At 38.8% G+C, this 17,749-nt stretch overlaps 2 protein-coding genes across 3 annotated transcripts; one reads left to right on the top strand and one right to left on the bottom strand.

Moving 5' to 3' along the window:
* Nucleotides 1–1,177: 1,177 nt before the first annotated feature.
* On the top strand, nt 1,178–4,965 carry LOC117291645. 2 transcript variants are annotated; one of them, XR_004519182.1, is made up of 4 exons: nt 1,178–1,325; nt 2,856–2,941; nt 3,405–3,893; nt 3,944–4,965. XR_004519182.1 is itself a non-coding variant. In XM_033773489.1 (3 exons), exons 1-3 carry the CDS (start codon nt 1,179–1,181, stop codon nt 3,586–3,588), a joined length of 417 nt encoding a protein of 138 aa, XP_033629380.1. In that variant the 5' UTR covers nt 1,178; the 3' UTR covers nt 3,589–4,965. The 2 variants fall into 2 exon arrangements, 1 of the variants encoding a protein (XP_033629380.1); XM_033773489.1 differs by having other exon boundaries at nt 3,405–4,965.
* A 581-nt stretch (nt 4,966–5,546) lies between these two features.
* LOC117291535 (kinesin-like protein KIF9) lies at nt 5,547–17,659 on the bottom strand. Its single transcript, XM_033773315.1, has 14 exons — nt 17,458–17,659; nt 15,696–15,993; nt 15,032–15,138; nt 13,750–13,974; nt 12,735–12,911; nt 11,924–12,071; nt 11,167–11,378; nt 10,155–10,567; nt 9,228–9,499; nt 8,482–8,604; nt 7,550–7,729; nt 6,646–6,752; nt 6,297–6,401; nt 5,547–5,863 (listed from the first exon to the last, which is right to left on the bottom strand). The coding sequence occupies exons 2-14, from the start codon at nt 15,955–15,957 to the stop codon at nt 5,735–5,737; spliced, it is 2,460 nt and encodes an 819-aa protein (XP_033629206.1). The 5' UTR covers nt 15,958–15,993; nt 17,458–17,659; the 3' UTR covers nt 5,547–5,734.
* Between the last annotated feature and the right edge of the window lie 90 nt (nt 17,660–17,749).

Genomic DNA, 17,749 nt, shown 5'->3' with positions numbered 1-17,749 from the left:
CTTGGTACCTGTCTTTGGTATTAATGTGTCAGCCATTTTGGATATTTTGTAGCCCTAATATACATTAACCGTGTGGCATAAGTTTTCTTTCACAACCTTCATTTGAATTCCTGCGACAAACCAAAGCAAAAAAAGCTCAATTCCATTAATGTTGTATACAAAATGTTTCATTTGCAATCTCTATCTATGTGTTTTATTGTAATAAAGTCAAAGATAATGTATAACACAGACTAGAATGTAGTAACATTTTCTTCATGGATCATTAATAATTGTGTCATGTATCATCAATTGTGTCTATATAAGTAAATGTTGGCTTTACAAAAAGACATCCCCCCCCCAAAAAAAAAAAAAACACCAAAAACAAAAACACGTAGGGTGTTGTGGCCGAGCGGATAAGAGCACCGAACTCAATGTCTGGTGCTTCTGTTCAGAAGAGTGTTGGTTCGAATCCCGGTACCTGTGAGGGCAGAGATGGTTCTTGTGCTTGATTTAGCTTAGTAGCGCATATTAATGTTGGACAGGATACTCTCCACCAGGGAGGTGAGATGGTTTAAGGAATGAATTAAGGCCCAGTGACCAGGGGTAATGATGTTGGAAGCACTTTGAGCCGCCCTCCGGGTGTGGAAAGTTCTATATAAAAACTGGTTGTTATTATTATTATTAACGGTCCACCATCAATAAAAATAGGTTCTGCTATCCTGAAGTCCCAAATCTCATTTGTGCCTTGCATGTTTAACATTGCTGTCCTCTTATAACAACATTCCTGTAAATTATACAGAGAAAGGTACATCAGCTTGGCCAGTCCAAAGAATCTTCGTTATAGAAAGAATTGACTGGACACTGTACATTTTTCCTGGTTTTTTTTGCCCACATATTATCTGGAAACAAAAGTATTAATTGTTTGTGTCGTGTCAGTCATAATTAAAATGACAGACAGAATTAAAGTAACCGTATTGAATAGACCGCATCTATTGCTCGGCCCTTCGGGTTTGGACATGTGAAAACTGGCCAATCAAAATTTCGAGTGAATGCATCAATTATGTGCAAAACAATGTATGTTTGGTGGGATATATTTTTCAATAAGTCTATAAAAAAAACAATTACTAAAAGTTTTTCCATTGGCCACACTAACTGTATTTTACCACGAGAGGGCGCAAACAAAAAAATACTTCTCAAAGATGGCGGACGACAAACCCGTTGCTAATCACAACGGTCTAAATATAAATTCCCATCCTGTTGAAAATGGGGTAGAAAATGGTGTTGATAACGAGAATGGGAATTCTAACTTGCTGGACTTTGTAACAAGAAGTTACCACGACCAAAGGGTAAGTTAAAAAAGGGTGAAAGAAGTTACTTTCACTGGGAAAAAGCGGCCCAGTTTGACTTTGATTCGAGTTTGACTTGAGTTGAGCCAAAAATGCCGACTCCTCTCTCTCTGCTGAGTCTGAGTCTGACTCTGTTTGCCGAGTGCTTGGTCTGTGCGGAAATGGCTTAACATATTGGCACAAAATAACTAATTAGTCACGATTGGCTCAAAAAGAGTCAATGTCAGTCACATTGACTCTTTCATCTATGAACATGAACCAAGACTGACTCAGTCAAAATTGAGCCACCAGCTCGATTTTGTCTAACTCTCTGTTTTCTGAGCCAGTCTCTTCTTTTGTGTGTGGCTCATTCACGTCAATGTGAGCCAATCATCATGGCTAATTTTGTGAACATCCTTTTGAGTTGAGCTATTTTGTAAACAGAGCAGAGTAGCTTATATATTTGGATATATTTTTATTTTTGTATTTTCTTCTTTTTTTGTTTTTAAATGTATTTTGTGATTGTTAATCTAGAGAGCTCGAGGTGCACTTCAATTTCCGATGTTTTAGGTTTTTAAACTTTTTAACGTTGGCTGAGTAAATAATTCTAATCTAATCTAATCTAGAGAGTACTCCTAGAACTATAATATGAGGTTCGTTCCGCTATCGTCTCAACTCCGTTAGTGGAGACGATAGCGGAAAAAACCTTAGTCTAAGTGGGAGACGATAGCGGAACAAACTTCTTTCTAGGATAGGAGTAGGTAGAAAGGCGGGAGCCGGCATTTTTGGCTCAAACTGAGCTGTTTTTTCTTCTTCTCAGTGTTGAAGTTTACGTAATGTCATGTGAATAACTAATACAGTTATTATGCAACCAAATATTGACAATGACAGCATGCCATAGCCTAGCCTAACTAGGCATAGGCCTAAATAATATTAATATTCTTTTTAAAAATTATAGTAAATAAACGCTACGGTTACTATTATGACGTGAGTCGTGAGTAAAACAAATTGCTTACAAATTTAAAATACAAGTCCTAATTCTAAATCTAACCCCAACCAAATCAATAATTAATAATTAATGTGTATTAATTGAGCTTGTTGTAGCTATACTCTAGGAACAAAACTTCTGCCAGTGACAAAAATGCTAGTAATTCCCTCCAGAAGTCAGATGTAAAGATTAATACAAATTATTAGTAAAATACTAACTAAAGTCTACTGTTCTGAGTCACTGTGCTCCATCAGTGCAGTGGTCTGGACTGCAGGATTTGTCATCACAAGGTTGTGAGTTCCAGTCTTAAGCCCGGTTCATCGTTCCTGAGAATGCGAATGCGATTTGACGTGAGTTTGACGTCACAACTCTGTTTTCGCAGCGATCTTCGCAAGAAAGTTTAGCACAACTCAGTTGCTGCGAATTACTCGTTGCGAATATGTGACGTCAACATTCCTGTCACATTCGCAGGAAGTATTAACCAGGCTTTACACCATAGCTAGCAAAGCCAATGCCAATAATGCCATTTTGGTTAATGTGTTGCTTCTTTTTTTACTATCTAGGTCTCTGGTGCAGCTGGTGACCTCTCACAGGCTGATGAAGAAAGGAGAGACAATTTCTTCCAGCGAGCGATCAGTGAAAGTCAGAGGTGAGAATTGGTGTCATTGTTTCTCTGTGCTTAATTGATCTGTTTCTCGATGCTACAAAGTCTTAAAGGCACTGAACGTCTTTCGTATTGTCAAAGACCAGTACTCTCACTTGGTGTATCAAAGCATGCATAAAATAACAAATCTGTGAACATTTTGAGTCAGTTGGTCATCGAAGTTGCAAAAGAATAAATGAAAGAAAAAACACCCTTGTTGCACAATTTTACTTTGTGTGCTTTCATATGCATAATAAAGGGCTTTAGGTCTGAATTCTTTTAGTATTAAAATTACCTCTTTTTTAAAAGACGTAGTTACTTCAGAGTCGCTTTTCTGGTGTGAAAAGCTTGGTATAAAAATATATTATTATTGTTATTTTATTATTTCCAACCCCATGAAACAGTACACCAAAGTTGTTAAATTTCTGTTTTATTTATTTGTTTTGTATGATAACTTGCATTTCCTCAGGATGAGCGCTGAAGTAGACAGAAGTCAACAGAGACAGGATGCACTTCATGCAGAGCTTGGAGCGGCCAACGTACATGCATGGACCATGGAGCACGCATCCCAAGTTATTGTGACTCTCCCTGATCATTCACAACCTCACCCCTCCATCCCTGAACTCCAAGAACCAATGGAGTGTGAGAAATAGCAACATAGATGTGGGATCCATTGGCCCATCAAGTTTTAATTGTGAGGAACTCATCTTGTAACTTTTATCATCTTTTTGTTACTCACTCACTCACTCACTCACTCAGTCGACCCAAGTTGTCGCGTTGCCGCATGTTTGAGTCGGGCCTTGTTCACTACTCCTGCATCCTCGATCAGGGTCTTGAGCATGGTGTTGGTGGGTCTTCCGGGGCAACGCCTGCCGTGAGTGGGCTCCAACACCATGACTTTATTGGCTGGTAGCTCTGGGTGCTCTGGGTTACTCCCACCCTAAAAAGATTGCCAGAAGTGGCACTACGTTTTCAAATTCCCACCATGTAACATAGTGTTAGCCAGAGCGGTGTAAGGGTGTTTTTTTGACACCCTATTTTAAATTTGGCCATTCTGTTTTATCCGTTAGTTACTGACGGATAAATGTATTTAAAGTGAACACTTTGGACACCCAGTTTGTCAAAATTGTGAATGTGAAGTGATGCTTGGCTTCCACCCCCCCCCCCCCCCCATCAAATTTGCTTTGGCGGCTAAAACTTACTTATCGATGACGAAATGTAATTGAGGGAGTGCAGTGTTTGTTTAATCTTGAAGGGCTCACAAGTTTATGATCTAGTATCGAACAGATTAATTTCTTCCCCATTTGTTGAAATAATGTTATCGTAATATCAAGCAAAGTATAACCCACAAGTTTGTGTTATCAACTATTCAATGAATGCAATATTTACAAACCTTACCAGACCTCAAAATAACCCACGTCAACCAAAGCAATTGCTTTGGTGCCCTTTGCAATGTTCAAATATACTGTAAATTAAAACTTTCCTCCTAGAAGTGCCCCTTTGAGGAAAATTGCTGTGCCCCTCCAGGAGCAATACTCAAGGCCTTACTGCCTTACTGCCTTACTGTTGTTTGTTTACAATATGAAAAAAATTGTAAATATTTTATACCAGGTTTTAGTGTGTTTAGTTTAAAACAAAATGTTGAAGTATATCACAAGGAAGCCAATTTTACAATTTCTATTTGGTTTTTATTTAATTCAAACATGAAATATGTTTTGAAACATTTGGTTAAGTACATAAATGAAGGCACATCCTTATGAAAAAGAGGACGGATTGTTGAAATATTTTCAATATTTTATGTACATAAATAAATATTTACATTACTAACTTTACTTTAAATTGTTGGAGTGGATGTTATTGCTTGGACGGCATTTTGCTACATTTTATCACTGACTACCTGAAAATAACTTAATACATGTACATTCACCAGTAAATTTTCAAGTAGAGCTTAAAAAATTCACATATTTCCATTTTATCCTTATTCTACATGTACTACTTAAAGCCATTATACACTTTCGGTACAGAAAAGAATTAAAAGTTCACAGATTTACAAATAATTTACAGGGTTTACAGAAGGTAATGGTGAAAGACTTATCTTGATATATTATTCCATGAAATGCTTTACCTTTTGAGAAAACATTAAAACAATATCAATTCTCGATAGCGAGAATTACAGATTTATTTTAAACACATGTCATGACACGGCGAAACGTGTGGAAACAAGGGTGGGTTTTCCCGTTATTTTCTCCCGACTCCGATGACCGATTGAGCCTAAATTTTCACAGGTTTGTTATTTTATATATAAGTTGTGGTACACGAAGTGTGGGCCTTGGACAATACTGTTTACCGAAAGTGTTCAATGGCTTTAAGGAAACACTCATTTACCAATGAAATATTTTACAGAAAAAAATCAAATGAGACATACATTTCAACTTAATTGATGCAAATTCATAACAGCAACATACAAATTTTAAATCATAATTAGAAATGAATGTCTGAAGTACAAATGTCACAAAAAAGGAAATTGTCGGTTTTGTTGTTAAAATGTTTTTCACTTGGGGGTTGAACAAAGTAAAATTCAGTTGAGCAGAATTTGAACCAACGACCGCACATGAAAATAGTGCTTAACAGAAACTGGTTACCAGCCAAAAGTTCATCATTACAATGTTGTGACTGGTGCCTGGCTCATATTTGGCTTACCATAAACATTTGCGAAGCAAGATTTTCTGCTTCACAGCTTCACGTAATTGGGCCCTGTGACATACATAATACATATTTTGGTACAGATTCCTTTGGTGTTTAGTTCTGTACTGTCATCAAGTTGGGAGGTTGGTTGCGTACTGTCATGGTTGGTGTCCCAACTGCTCGTCTGTTGGGAGTTTGGTGTTGTTTTGGCTGGGCTTGCTGCATCGCTTTCTCAAGAGTTTGCTGAAAGACAGACCAAGCACATCCAAAATTATTGTTGTGATATAAAAAGATGAAAATAACAAAACAGTCTTTTAGTACGGCAATATGTATTTGCTGTTCCTGGAAATCTCATTCATTAATTTAAAGGTTCATACTTCACACAAATTTTGCGGTCACAAGTCAACTGACGCAAACTATTGTGACTCCAAAATTCGTATTGCATTCGCAGGAAGCTTTAGTCAATTGCACAAACACTTAAATGTTCAACTGTTTATTTTTGTAAGCACGCAAACAATTTAAAAGAAAATTGATAAAGGAACTGAGGTCAAGATTTCTGGAAAATGTCCATTCTTGGTGCAAATTTCATAGAATTTTGAACACACAAACACACAAACAAAAACATACAAACAAAAGAGCCTCTTTATTTTATACAGATCTCTAAAATGTTTCTTACCCGTCTGTCTGTCCTCATCCTGGCATTGTAGAAGGAAACCGAGTCAGGATTTTCCAATAAAAGCTGCGACTGAAGACGCTCAAACTTCTCACCCTCATCCTCAGGCTTAAACAGAAAAGAACAAAAAAAATAATTGAAATTAAATAACTTTGAATCACTAGTTTTATAATAGAGGGATTGCACATGACATGATTGTCTCCCCCTGATAGTAATGGACAGTAAAAAAAAAAAAAAAGGCTGTTTGAAGTTTGTTCCGAAACTATTTTGTTTGTGTTTGAGACAATATGATAAATATAGTAGGCCCAGGATCTGCGACCCAATCTTGGATCATGTCATTGTTTAAACTCACCATGTCAACATTGTAGATTGTGCCTGATCTGGCACCTAGACCCGCCTGTGCACTAGTGTGTTGATCCTCACCAGACAAGAAACAGTCTGAATACCATGTGTCAAATTCTAAAAACAGAAGAGGATATACAAGATATTTTAACATTTACTTTTATCTACATTTGTGTTCGCTCTTAGTATGTGAATGTCAACCTTTATATGAAATCTTTCAGAAAGTTTGACTTTTTCATTCATCTTTCTTTCTTCCTTGTTCAGTGTAACAATCAGTGATTGAGGATATAATGCACTTTGGGTGAAGAAACAATCACAGTAAAGGTTCTTGCTCATGGACACAAAACCTTACTCCCAATGACCTAGCCTCAACAAGCTTTGTATTTCTAATCAAAATTTCAATTGTTTAGCTATACAAAATTAATATGCAATCTTTAAAAAAACAATTGTGGAGGTTCAAAAAGTCTTTATGTAATTGGACCCTTAAGCATTTTTCATAAAATATTTCATTATTCACACTTTAACAGCCATTTCTGTAAGCCTAGTTCTCAATTTCGCAAAGCAAGAAGATTCACCCTAAGATCAAGTTGAAAGTATTACTGTAGTGGTTTGTATTGAGACATCACACTTTGCTTAGATATAAAAATTGATTCATACTAGAGATCAATCTGTTGTAAAATCAAGCCCAGGGGTGGATTTCACAAAGAGTTAGGACTAGTCTTATCTTGAGTTGGGACGAGTTACTCGTCCTAACTTAGTAGGACTAGCCTTAATTTTTTAATAACTCCTAAAGAGTCCTAGGACTAGTACTACTACACTAACCACAGACCTTTTAAAACGCAAATGAGGAAATAACATATTTGAGCCAAATATGATTTGCTTTTTGAAGCTTTTTGTGAAGTTGACCTCCTCACCTGAGATAAGTCTCTGTCTACATTGATCCACAAGCTTCTGACAGTACTGTACTTCAGACTTGACCTGTCGTAGCTCATCGTAGTCTTGCCTGTAGGAAGCCTTCAGCTCCTTCAGTTTACGTATCATTTGGAACTCCTCTTCCGAGATGACCATCTCGCCGTTCTCGTTGGCAAAATCTCCTGAACACATTAGAAAAATTGAAATGATTTCATCTATAGACCAATCCGATGAAACAAAATTGGTAGCGCCCTCCATTGACAAAATTAACAACTCCGGTGTCTTTTTGTGCATAATTTACATGTAGGCACTGAAGACACTGTCACAGCAAATGGTGTATAAGTTCTCAGAGCTGATTTCAAGTAAACCAAAGGATTTCTTTTTGGAGACTGTTTTTGGAAATTGAGTTACAATTGTGTTATAGAAGTGAACAGTTACATTAAACATAAAGTAAGAGGAACTGGCTCCAAGGTCGAATTCAGTTTTGGAATGCTCTCATTTTCCAATAGGGTCCATATGAAAATGGGAAACAATTTTTGAGTCTCTAACCACATGCCACTGTGTTTTAGATACCTTTTTTTCCCCTACAAATTTTGTAAATATCCTGAAACATCTATTGCCGTCACATTCAAATATATGGGTCTGTGCGCTTACGTTATTGTACATGATTTATGTTAAAGCTCATTCCAAAGTTTTTATGAAATGCAATCAAAACAACATTGAACTTTGGGGGTATAGTGGATGAACATGGACAAACCTTCAGCTTTTGAACAAAACATTTTGTGTGTTGGTTGACTAGAATCACCATTGGGGCTCAAGTAGGGTATAGTGCACAAGTCCACTGAAGTCGCCATTGGGGCAAAGTCGAGGTAGGGTGCATAGTCAACTAAGATCACCATTTGGGGGCTGAGAGAGTTCATGAGGATGTACTTACCGTGCTCGGCTCTGTCATTTCTCATCTTGTCAATGTCTTGTCTTGTCTGATCAATCTCCTCCTTAATCAGGTTGATCGTCTTAGCCAAGTCTCTGCATTGTTTCTTCTTATTACTCAGGATATCTAAGGAGACAATCACAACAAAATGTGATCATTCTTATAAAACAATAGGGAACAATAATGGGTGTTGCTCAATGGACACTATGTAATACTGGGCCCAATTCCACAGAGAGCTGCTTATAAGCTCCACAAAATTAACATTACCACATTCAAACGTAACCATCTAAACTACCATGTCACAAGTATTTTTTGCTCAATTTTGCTAAATTTTGTAGCTTAAGCAGCTCTATGAAACTGGGTCCTGTCTTATCTTGTCAGAATTTACATGCTCTTGATTTCTTCAAATTGTTTCTGCGCTGTATTTCATGATTATACACACAGAACCTACGCCTTGCAGTCCCATCTGAACGATGAAACAAATGATGGTTAAGTGTCTTGCTATAAAGAACACAACCGCCACACTTTGAGCTCACCATACATTGAGTTTGGTGCACTGAGACTGCTCGGCCATAGTAAAGTTTAAACCCAAACCAAGCTAAACATGTAAACCAATTTGGTTGGATGTGTGGTCGTTAGTTTTTAGCACACAAAAGCCAACAAGTTATCTTTCCTGAACAACATAAACAGATTTCTGATCATGACTGTACCCTTAGAACCAATACTAGATCTGATAAAAAATGAGTTACCTTTATTCTCAGTGAGTATTCTATTAATCTCACTGCCACGTTCGTGCTTAAACTCCTCAAAGGCCACGGTGCGGAGTGGAGGTGTACTCGCCCGTTGGGGTTGAGGTAACTCGGACCCCGGTCCTGCTGAGCCGGTGGCAGAGGCTGTGTCTGCGCGCACAGCAGACTCTCTTGTTTCCAGAGGTATCTGACGGGTTGGCGAGGAATGCTCTGTAGGGTGATTGCTCGGTACCGGACTGGCTGCTCCCTGGGGGGCCTTACCGGGCTGTGGGCTGTTAAGAAAAAGTTGAGAAATTTGTTATTATTGGCTGGTCCATTTTTGTGGTTTTTATTTTTAGAAATCTTTTGAATGCTCAGAATATTTCTTCCTCTTGCTGTCGTGTTTGGCACTGTGTTATTTTGTACAGCCCCTTGGGGTCCAGTCATGGATGTAAGGCACTTTAGAAGCATAATTATTTTTTTGTTTCCATTATTTATGTTTTTCAATCAATAACTGTGATAACGATAACAGTGGAGATTAACACCTTACTCAGCAGAAGTTAGAGATCTGAAGTAAAGGTTTAAGAAGTTTTTTTAGTAAAGTGCATATTTATTTTAAAAACATTCAGATTAAAAAAAAACTTGGTTAAGATAAGTCAAATCAATTCAATTAATCTTTATTAGATCCCGAAAAGGGTAATTCAAATGCTCTAAAAACAGTTCTAGGGCTATATATCATTACCACTAAGAAAAACCACTAAAAAGCGATCAGCATTTACGAAAAGAAAATATTTGGTGACTGGGCGATACAATTTATAACTACTGTTTGAAAGTGAGATTGTGTTGTTTTAATGCAAGAGTGATAAATGAGGATGGGTATTGGTTTGTTGCAACATATGGCACATTGCATACAACCAGACCTTAGGATCAGCTGTGGTGGTAAGTTACCTTGCTCTGTCTTTTCCTTTCTTCGCTTTTGTTTTCTTGGCGGACACGATGGAGGAATGTGTTGGCTTTGCAGACGACGGTGCCACACCGAGCCCGAAACCCTGGCCGTCCACATCCCCGACAAAGGTTCCTCCACCGTTGTCATCAAACACCACACCGGCCTTCTGGGCAGCAGCCACGGCCTCTGGGTCTGTCCTGTCAATCAGGGTGTACTTCCCTCTCAGTTTGTGCTCGACGTCTTGCTCCATCTGACTGACGATGGTCTTGAAAGAGCTGAAGACGGCCTGGATCTGTCTAACGTTGACTACATCCAGCTCGTCCACGGAGCTCTCCAAGTAACGCTGAACTTGACTCTGGATTTCAAGCTGTTGGGCGCTGGAGAGCGGCTCGTAATTCACTGAACTTCTGTTGGCCTATAAATCAAAATGAAAAATAAAAATTATTACTAAAACAAAAGGTTAATATAGCAGGGCCCAGTTTCATAGAGCCGCTAAAGCACAAAAAGTAGCCTGAACATGGCTACCAGCCACAATACCGTGCACTTTTTTCAGCACGCAAACACATCGTTCTTAATTTTTGTTTCGCAACATAAGTCAGAAGTTTGCAGAAGATAAGGTGTCAGATACAGTTTCTTGAATATGACTTCAATTCAGAGGGAAATATTTAACAGAAAAGGTTTAAGGATGAAATGAGTAAGCTTTTGGACTAAGCTGTCTTCTTCTCGTTTTAGCTGGTATGTAAAAGTATGTAAAAAGTGTGAACGTGGTCATTTCAGCTACTCTTTTGTAGCTGAAACCAGAACAATAATAAAATTAAGCAATGGTAATTTGTTATCCTTTCCAATCCTGTGTATATACCTTTAATCAGAGCACCTATTAGGAGATTCAACCATTAGCGTTCAATACAAATTGGCTTGGACTTGGATTAATCTTTTTCTTTCCACGAGGGTGATGAGAAAGCAAAAAGGTATTCTTTAAAGTATTTTGTTGAGTATTTTTGTGAGAATTCTTACCAGAGTATCGTGCATGTTTAGCTCATGTTTCAAATGCTTTATCTCCTTGGTGAGTTTCTTGACGAGTAATACCGGATCGAAAAACTCATTAACGGCAGGCTCAACAGTGATACACATCATGCGGATAGCGAAACGCAGCGTGGATATAGTCTCCTCAATCTGGGCTGATTCACCCCAGATATTGGCAACCAGAATCGTGTTGCAGTTACCACCTGAAATTGTAACAACAAAATGTTGGAATAAACAAAAGTAATTCAGAAAAAAAATATGGAAAAAATATTTGCTGAGGTTTCCAGGGCTTTCTACGCATTCAATGGGCCCAACATTTCATAAAGCAGGCCTCGAATTAACCCATGGCTATGGTGCCCCTGCTGTGATGCCCTCTCTGCAAGGTTGAAATACAAACTTAAATTTTTCCCCATAAAAGTGCCCCTTAACAGAAGACAATTGCTGTGCTTCTTCAAGGCCTGATAAACCCTGTATGCTGTAAGCCCAAAACTTTGCTGAGCACAGAAATATATTTGCTTAACAGACTTAGGTTACCATACAGCCAATATTGCAATGAGTTGACATTGTTGTGACTGGTGACCCACTCAATTTTTGCTCAGCAAACACAATTTTCGAGCTGTACTTTCTGCTTAATATGAAATTGGACACTGTTTGTAATTAGCTCAAGTCACTACTTTTTTATTTCTTCATCTTTCCCTAATCCTTCTCTAATCATATGAAATATGTCTCAATACAGACGACTTCTTACCGAGTGAGTCCTTAAGGGCGTGGGTGAGTTTGGTCTGTCTGTATGGTACATGTTCTCTCTTCTTGTCGGCCAGAGCAATGATGGTCTGCTCCAGAAAGGTCAGCGACTTGTTGATGTACATGGCCTCCTGCTGGGTTTTACCTTCTGACTGTGGAAAGCAATTAATAATGTCAAAAGTTAATGAGTGACTTAGGAATACAAGTGGAAGAGTACGCCAGTATATTTTACTTGGATTTGAAACTTTGTGTGGTGAGAATACTATTTAGTGAGATTTGTGTTGATTTGACAACTTGTTTTCAAACAGGTTGACAAACCACCAATTCTTTTCAAAACTATCACAACTCAGTCTGGTGTACATTCTCCACAAACCTCACTTGATTGAAATATGTAAATTGCACCTAGCGCGTGCGCACTAACGTTTTGGTTGGCAAAATGAGCGAACATCGTGCTGTTTTGTACACGGCCAATGGGTGCGTGACGCAGACGCGATTGCGCGTCTGCTTAGTGCACAACTCTATGGCGTTTGCCAACCTACAGGGTCTGTACGCATGCCTGAATGTGATTAGCATATTTCATAGGAAGGGTCCATCCTATTTTCTACAATATTTTATGAAATTGAGGCCAGCCCCAGTAGGGTTTTTGTGTAGATACCTGGAAATTTGCATCAGGGATAAAGAATATTAGTTTAGGTTTTAACCCATATACACCAATGTGTGTTAGCACTGTATACTCAATACTTTCCCGAGCTCTGCGAACAAATCACAGGCATATTAATTTTGTGTTTGTGTACCTAAGTAAAATGGTGCCTTACCCCGGTTTTTCCAAGCCTCTCAGATCCAGCCAGATCTACCAGATTTAATTTACTCCTCATGTACTTAGCTGTAGAGTCAGTACGTGATCGTGATTCCACATGGATGGTGAATATACAATGAGATCTTGAAGACGCCTGGTTGAGGGAATGTGCTGCGATGGCTCGGTTAGTCTCACCCTAAAGATGGGGGAAAACAATCGAATCAGTTAAACCTGTTACAGAAAGTATGATTTATTCAAAGTTTTTAGAATATTCATGATGTTTTTTTTTTATAAAGGTCTATCATTTAACAAGCAATAACTTTTTTATAGTAAAAACCACCCAATCAAAGTTAGGGTGGCTTGTACTGGTTCACAGTTGAGTTTGGTATTTGTTAAAAGGGCTCAAAATATATGACAACAGGCTCGAGGACAGTGATTATAAACCAGGGCCAGTAAACTCACTTGGTCTTGTATTTTTCTATTGAATAATGCTACTAAAAAAACCCACATTATATTATGTGTTGACTTTGAGTTTGATAAATATCTTTCAATTTGTAAGAATTGGGTAATGCTTCTTTGGTGTTCTTTCAAACAGTTTCTTAGTTAAAGTGTGCAGAAAGTTTTTCAATTTGATTCTGTTTTTTTGGCATAATTATAATAGTGGCTTGAGTTCATCTGTACCTGTGTTAAATGTAACCTAAGCCAAATGTCATGGCTCTGCTGACTGTAAGCAAAGAATCAACGCTTATAGAAAGCACAGAATTTCAAGCTTACGTCAATCGTATTTCACAGGTTAGCAGCAATTTTTTGTTTGGGCACATGTAAACTCCAGTGCAGAAAGTTGCAGTTGCCCTGTAAGCAAAGAATGGTGATCACAAGCGCAGATTTGGGGGGTAAGCAGAGCCATGAAATTGGTTCCTGATCCTGCAGTGTTTTTGCTTGTGAGCCATGCGTTGCTATACAAGGTGTATCATAGTTACAATACAAGATGGGCCAGCTTCACAGATCCATCCATTTTTAAAGCGCCACCGTACCTCAAAGAGAAGATTGAGGGCCTCCTCTTCGTTCTGGGCAAGATGCAGCGACAATCCCTTGACATTGACACCAAACTCATCTTCACTGATGGTCATCATCGGCAATGCTTGGCTGGCATCTGGGAGCGTACTCAGAAGGTCAAACATTGACTCGTTGTAGATCTCCAGGTAGGAGATGCGAACGCTGACTGCCTGCTCTCCTCTGTCTTCAATCTCTTTGTACACCTGGACGAGGCAATAACAAAAAGAAAGTAATAATAACTTGATATGTTTATGTACATCCAATTCTTAATCCTTCTTACATTGTTTATTGTGTATCGCTTCGGCTTGAACTGTTTTGCCATCTGTTCGCTAATAGACCGTATTGAATAACCCCTTTGTGCTATGGAAGTCGCCATCTTGTAGGGCAGACCGTATGCGCGTCCAAACGCAAACATCAATGAAGCACGCAGCATTCCCGGTTTGATTTCTACGGCACATGCACGCACCACTCACAGACGCCATGTTGCAGGGCAGATATTTGTATGGTGACGTCATATTCAATATGGTCTATTATGAACTTGGTGTATTTCTTCTGATCTATCCTGTGCCAGAGTAACTGTTATGTTAATGTTCCTCTGTCCTTTCTAAGAGTAACTTTGTTAACTTTTTTACTATAGGTACAGTTCCATGTTTTCTACAGTTATTTTTGCATTTTTTGCTGTTGTGTGTGTCTGTTATATATATCAAAGTCTTATATAGTGCACGTATCTACCAAACAAGGTACTCGAGGCGCTGAGTATATACAAACTTTCAGAATGATAGGTAATTGCAGTGATGAATTTTGAGACCCAATTATTTAGCACCTTATAAGGGTTTACAAGGTGCTACGGCGCATACAGCAGCCACAGCCAGGAACAGCCGGGCGAACCCCTTCTCTTTTCGAAAAAGTGCACTGGGTACTTTTACATGCGTTGCACAATACATGGGACCAACGGCTTTACGACCCATTCGAAGGACGAAGCAATGGTTAATTGTCTTGCTTGAGGACACAAGCGGCTGGGGATACGAACCCACACTCTGCTGATCAGAAACACCAGAGTTTGAATTCGGTGCTCTTAACCGCTCGACCACGACACTTATTTGTTTTATTTTAATGTGTGTTCAAAGGTTCCCATTTAGTAGGCCTGCATGCCTGCTCAGGGTTTCCCTTTTGCACCACACAAAATGTTGATGTTTGTGCAATAAAGGTAATAAAACTAAACTAAACTAAACGTATGGCTTTTAACATTTGATGACAAACCTGAGAAATGGCTCTTGGTATGACACCACGCTGCTTGTAGTTTTCAGTGGTTCCAGTCATGGTAAAAGTCTTCCCTGCTCCTGTCTGCCCGTAGCACATCAAGGTACCTGAAAAAGAAAATTCAAAATTAGAAAAACTTCCTCTAGAAAAACTTACTCAGGAGAAATTTTCGATTGTCATGACCATGTACATCCATGGCTTGACTTCACAAAGCACACAAATTCATCTATAGATGAGTCGTCAACATTACCATGATTTAATTGTATTGTGACAGCACACTTTGCTTAGCAATTAACATTGCTATACAGCTCGGTCAATCTTATTTTCTTTGTGAAATTTGCACCGTGGTCTAATTTCATAGTGCTGCTTAGCGGCTGATTTTGTGCTTACCGTTTGATTTCCATTTCATAGGGCTGCTAACTGTAAGCACACGAAAATGCATGCCCACCTTCCAATGCTTACTGTATAAAAATGAATGATGTTATAATATAAATCCATGGTGATCGCGCGAGATGACCGCCTTATTTTCTTGCTAACCTGTGAAATACGCTTATAAATGCTTAGCAAATTTTTCTGCTATGGTTAGTACAAAATGTTGCATACGGTTAAGCAGCGCTCAGAAATTGTCCCTGGAGTAATTAATTAATTTTAAGCTACTATTCACCATTGTAACCATCCAGCAATTGGGCCACCATATCAGACGCTACTTCAGAGTACATCTGGTCTTGACTGGCATTATGTAGAATTCCATCCATCTTGAATGACCAGTCCAACATCTGGTTGTTGACGACACCTCGGCGAGCATCTTTCTTGGCGTGGACGTTGACCGTCTTCGTCCCCAGATCAAAGTCAATCAGATCGTGAGCGAATTTGTCCGTTGGGCGAGTGCGAACGAACACCTTCACTTTGCTACCTCTCTTGCTCATGTTGAAGAGGAGTGAATCAAAATTGGCAGTCTTATCCTGAGAATGTAAACAAGAAGTTGTTGTTACTGTTATATCTTTCTGGTAATAAAGTATAGGAATCCAAAAATGCCTCTGAAATGAAGAAATTCAAAAGTGCCTTGAAAACTGTAATAAACAAGTATGAAGATACTTGTTATGAGGGGACGTTCAAGAAATCTCAGTTTTAGATGTGGACAAGCCAAGCTGGGGAAAAACCCACACAATAAGGCAACAATCACGGTAATATAACCCTAAGAGTAAGAAGGCTAAGCTTGACCACGCCGTGTGTCGTCTGTGAATGCCGCTTTTCGCACCACGTGACATATGCGCGTATGGCAAAATCATCATGCTTTGACACACACATAAACCGTTTTTATTGTTCAATGTTCATGTCCATGACGTCTACTGTATGGCAAAAACATGGTGTACGCGCATCTATAAATAAAAGTGGTCTCACAACGAAACCACAAGCACGTCGCACTCAGCATTTTCCGGATTCTATTTAAAATGCGGCCAAAGGAGACAAATTATTGCAGCTGTTCTTTGAGCGTAGAACATTGCGCATGATCTAAAAAGCGTCTGTGGCGTTCTGCGTTTTGCAACTTGGTTTTATTGTTAATCTTTCATACCACTTCATCCGGCTGTAGAAGGGTATATGACACCGGCGTTTGAGCTAAAGACCCGTATTCATCTTCAACTTGGAATTCATCATCGGACGACAAGTCACCCGTGCTGGTATTGAACTCCACTGTGGCTGTGATGACATTTGTAACTTTTTTACCAATAATTCTAGGCATTTTTCAATGTTTTTTTTTTTTTTATGTTTTTTTTTCAAAGTAGCCTAACTTTTTGTAATGATGTGTACCACAAGCAGTGATGTTTGTTCCTGTACTGACAACAGCTAAAACAATTTGTAGAATTAAAAGTTTAAAGTTTGTTGTTACTAGTAATAGGCCCCTATGGTTTTAGTAAAGTTTTTAGTAAGGAGGTTGCTCTGAAGATCAGAAAGGATTTAGTGTTGATTGTTGACATCACAATTAACAATAACAAAGTGAATAGAAAGAAAGTGCATGCCGCGCCATTCTTCACAAGGATACTAACATGACATTGTGTTTATTGTGATGACATAGTTAACACACAAAGCTTTATTGTGATGCCATAATTAACACACAATGCCCAACCACAAACTGCGAATGCAAGCTGCCCGCGCGTGTCAGCGGGGGAAGCAACAACGCACCGGCTGGTCGGCGCTGGCGCCCCGCACATCATCTCACGATCACGGCACCAACAGTCACACGGACGACGGAACACGATCGACGTTCGTAACACACTCTTCATTTGTAACTTTATGAAAACTATAGAAGGAGCTCGGAGTAAAGGTTTAAGTCCACCACCATTAAACAGAGAGGGTTTATATTCAATGTACATGATCATACGGAAAAGTTTGACAGATAAAGTGTTGCTTACAACGTACAAAAATACCTTTCAAAAAGGGTCCAAACCAGTGCCGAAAATCCGGACAACCAAAAAACAGACCACGTCCGTCCACACTCGGTGGTCTCACTCGCAGGCTCCGTCTTCCACGGTTAAAATTCCTCCCAGTTAAGTGTTAAGGTTTTAACAAACGAAAGAATTTACAGGTTTTAAACCTAATAATTTTATTGGCAAATCGTTAGCTAAAACGTGTAAACACTAAAAGAACGTAGGTGAAGTTTGACCTCTCAATAGTGTGTCCAAAGATTAAGTTTACACTGTTGTCACGGACGGTTGTTAG

This window comes from Asterias rubens, chromosome 6 (genome assembly GCF_902459465.1).
Source record: "Asterias rubens chromosome 6, eAstRub1.3, whole genome shotgun sequence".
NCBI lineage: Eukaryota > Metazoa > Echinodermata > Asteroidea > Forcipulatida > Asteriidae > Asterias > Asterias rubens.
The sequence above is the reverse complement of the archived record's forward strand: the minus strand, read 5'-3'. Positions and strand labels throughout refer to the sequence as shown.